Here is a 2,795-nt window from a genome sequence, read left to right as displayed (position 1 = left end):
ATGACTGTGCAGATAAAAATCACCCATACATAATACATTAAGAATTGAGATTATAGGCTATAGCGTTGCCACCTACCTCTTAACAGGTTTTTCAGTATCAGCACTGCCAAGAGGTGGTTCGTTGAATTATATATACACATAGTTGCACATATAATCACATTCAAACCTTAAAGACATGTGTGAAAATTAAACTCTTTTACTATAGTCACCGTCGAATGTTTAACGTTTTCCAAAAGTTAAAATGAATGTGTAAAGATGACTGAGAGATGAAAAGAGAAAAGGAGAGAACGAGTTTGATTAAAAAAAGTAAGAAAAATAAGGTAAAAATAAAGAAAAAAAATGTAAATATAGTTGTGAATGAATCCAAAACCCGAAGAGCAACATTCAAAAAGAATCATTCCATTTCAAAATCATCGTCGAGGTACTTATACTTTGGAGCAACGCCTGGTGGAAAATCCCGTTACAGATTGTCACAAAGCATATCAAAATTATGCCTAATTCCCTGTCAGTATTAAGATTGCATGTGAAGCTCTGATTTGAAACTTCTGTTTGGATGCTGGCTTTCCAGAAGATCAACAGGTTTGTAAGGATTACTTTAAGGCAGAGACAGTTCTAACTGTTAGAAGGGACCTCCTCAACACATTTCCTTTTACTTGCAGTTAGATCATCGTTTAGCTCGTGTTCTTCCTCTAACGTATCTTCTGCATTTCCTTCTGAATCGGATTGACATCTTTTCCGTTGAGGGATAACGGCAAAGAAAGATGTTTTCCAATCCCTTGTCTCCAAGAACTTGAGTAATATTTCTACCACTTGATTCACAGTAAGAACCTGAAGGCTCCATCCGATAAATAAGATGAATTATCATACAAAAGGAAATTTGCAAATTCTAAGTAGAAGACTGCAGTGATGTCACTTGTCTGATCTTAGAAGACTAGAGTAAAAGATCCCACCCAAACATCAGGATCAACTCAATAGAAGTAAAGAAAAGAAAAACAAAGTGCAATGCCAATGATTCTAATTATAGAAATTCCCCTTCTATGCTATATGTGAGTATATGGAGGCAAATACAAATGTCACATAAATTACTACCCAAAACCTCAACCTATTAACAAGAACACTTTACCAAGTAAATAGCTTGATATTAATCTCATCCCCAAAATCTAATTTGTACAGATTCACAGAACAAAAGCTTTCAGGAGCTAAAGCAACAGAAGTTATCATTTTCAAAACGAAATGGTATATTTACTATTTACTATGAAATGAATAATACCTGAGAGCTAGACATCTTCATGAAATTTCCTATGGGGAGTTTAGCCGTTTGAATTCCTTGCTCTTGTGCCTTCTTCAACGTTATGCCCTTCCACCGGTTCCTATCCACCAACCCACCAATAACATAAATCTTCTTCAAATCAAGTTCTTCAAGAACAGTCTCTGAATCCGCAGTGAGATAAACCAAATCCTCCCTTCGATCACACAAGGCTTCAATGTAAGACCTATTCTCCTTCTCAATTATCCATTTATCAAACCCCGGAATCCGCTTCAATGCACTATCCATTTCTCCGTCGCAGCCAGTGAGCCAAAGATGCGCAGGGGAAGCGCACCTTCCATTCACAGCATAACAATACATAACCTGCAAATTCAATAACAGATCCATTATTCATTAAGAATCGTAAGGACTTCTAAGAAAGAAAAAATATTAATAAAAAAAATTACCCTCCTTACAAAATAAAATTTTGAAGATATATGAGAGTTTCTCCAAATTAGTAGCTTATCTATAAACTAATTTTAAATTGAGAAAGTCGATTTCATTTTATTCATCTTATTTTGTTTTTTCCTGAAAGTTTTTAAGAAGAAACTCATCCAAACATGCCTTAGTCAAAATTATAAAGTTTAACTTGAGATTCTGTTTACACAAACCTCTCCGAAGAAAAAAAAAAACTTATGCCTAAACTATTTTAAAGAAGCTCTGTTTTGTTAGCTTATTATGGATTTATGCAAAGTTTATTGTCAATTCCTTCTTGATATAGAGAAGTTTATTCAAACAGTATCTAGATTGCAGTTGCGACTAGCTATCATTGTTATTGCGAGAATTGACAGATAAATGCACCGCAATTGCAGCCGCAGAGAGTCTAAAAACCTTCACATTGTGATCGCAAATTGTTTATTCAAACCTTCTCAGAGTGAAATCGAGTATTTGAGTTTAGGAACGAACCTGCTGAACGAGGCTGTGGATTTCGTTAGGGTTCATGAGGTGAGAAAACTGGAGATCGACGACGACGTTTTGACCTTGTTCTCTCGCTACAGTTAGTCTTTCTCTCTTGCTCTCTTTCTCCAGCGACCTCTTCTCCATTCTCTCCTTGCGGACGCTCCTTCGAGACTCCAACAGCTTCGCTCTCTCCTCTTCGGAGATGCCGGCGAGGCTCTCTTCCCACTCCTTCCGCTTTCTCTCTACGTCTCTTCGCTTCTGCTCCTTCGCCGCGGCTTTTTTCTCCGCCTTTTTCGCCTCGAACCTCTGCTGCTTCGCCAGCTTCTTCTGCGCGTTCTTCGAGAGCACCGGAGGATCGGCGTTGGTTTTTTCCGCAGCGTTTTGGTCAGTCTGTGGCTTTTGCACTCCCGTCATCGTCGGTGGAGCGCCGGCGTCTCTGCCGCCGGGTGATTCCGGCATTGTTTGGATTAGGGATTTGTTGGAGACACCCTCGCTGGAACTGCTCTCTTTAATTTGGTCAGTTTTTATCTGTTCGTAGTTTTACTTTTTTCGAAAATTATAAACTGTCTTGGGTTAATAGACTTGCTTT

At 38.2% G+C, this 2,795-nt stretch overlaps 1 protein-coding gene across 1 annotated transcript; it reads right to left on the bottom strand.

The window, feature by feature from the left end:
• Positions 1–379: 379 nt before the first annotated feature.
• TRM10 (tRNA (guanine(9)-N1)-methyltransferase-like protein) lies at positions 380–2,795 on the bottom strand. The gene is made up of 3 exons (XM_068640151.2): positions 2,213–2,795; positions 1,271–1,630; positions 380–828 (listed from the first exon to the last, which is right to left on the bottom strand). Exons 1-3 carry the CDS (start codon positions 2,663–2,665, stop codon positions 613–615), a joined length of 1,029 nt encoding a protein of 342 aa, XP_068496252.2. The 5' UTR covers positions 2,666–2,795; the 3' UTR covers positions 380–612.

This window comes from Phaseolus vulgaris, chromosome 6 (assembly GCF_051622355.1).
Source record: "Phaseolus vulgaris cultivar YP4 chromosome 6, ASM5162235v1, whole genome shotgun sequence".
Lineage (NCBI taxonomy): Eukaryota > Viridiplantae > Streptophyta > Magnoliopsida > Fabales > Fabaceae > Phaseolus > Phaseolus vulgaris.
This window is presented reverse-complemented; position numbering and strand designations above follow the sequence as displayed.

Coding starts and splice junctions, on each gene's coding strand:
- TRM10 (XM_068640151.2), bottom strand. CDS start 2,665: ATGCCGGAATCACCCGGCGGCAGAGACGCCGGCGCTCCACCGACGATG. Junction 1,631..2,212: donor TCCACAGCCTCGTTCAGCAG/GTTCGTTCCTAA, acceptor TTGAATTTGCAG/GTTATGTATTGTTATGCTGT. Junction 829..1,270: donor TGAAGATGTCTAGCTCTCAG/GTATTATTCATT, acceptor TGGAGCCTTCAG/GTTCTTACTGTGAATCAAGT.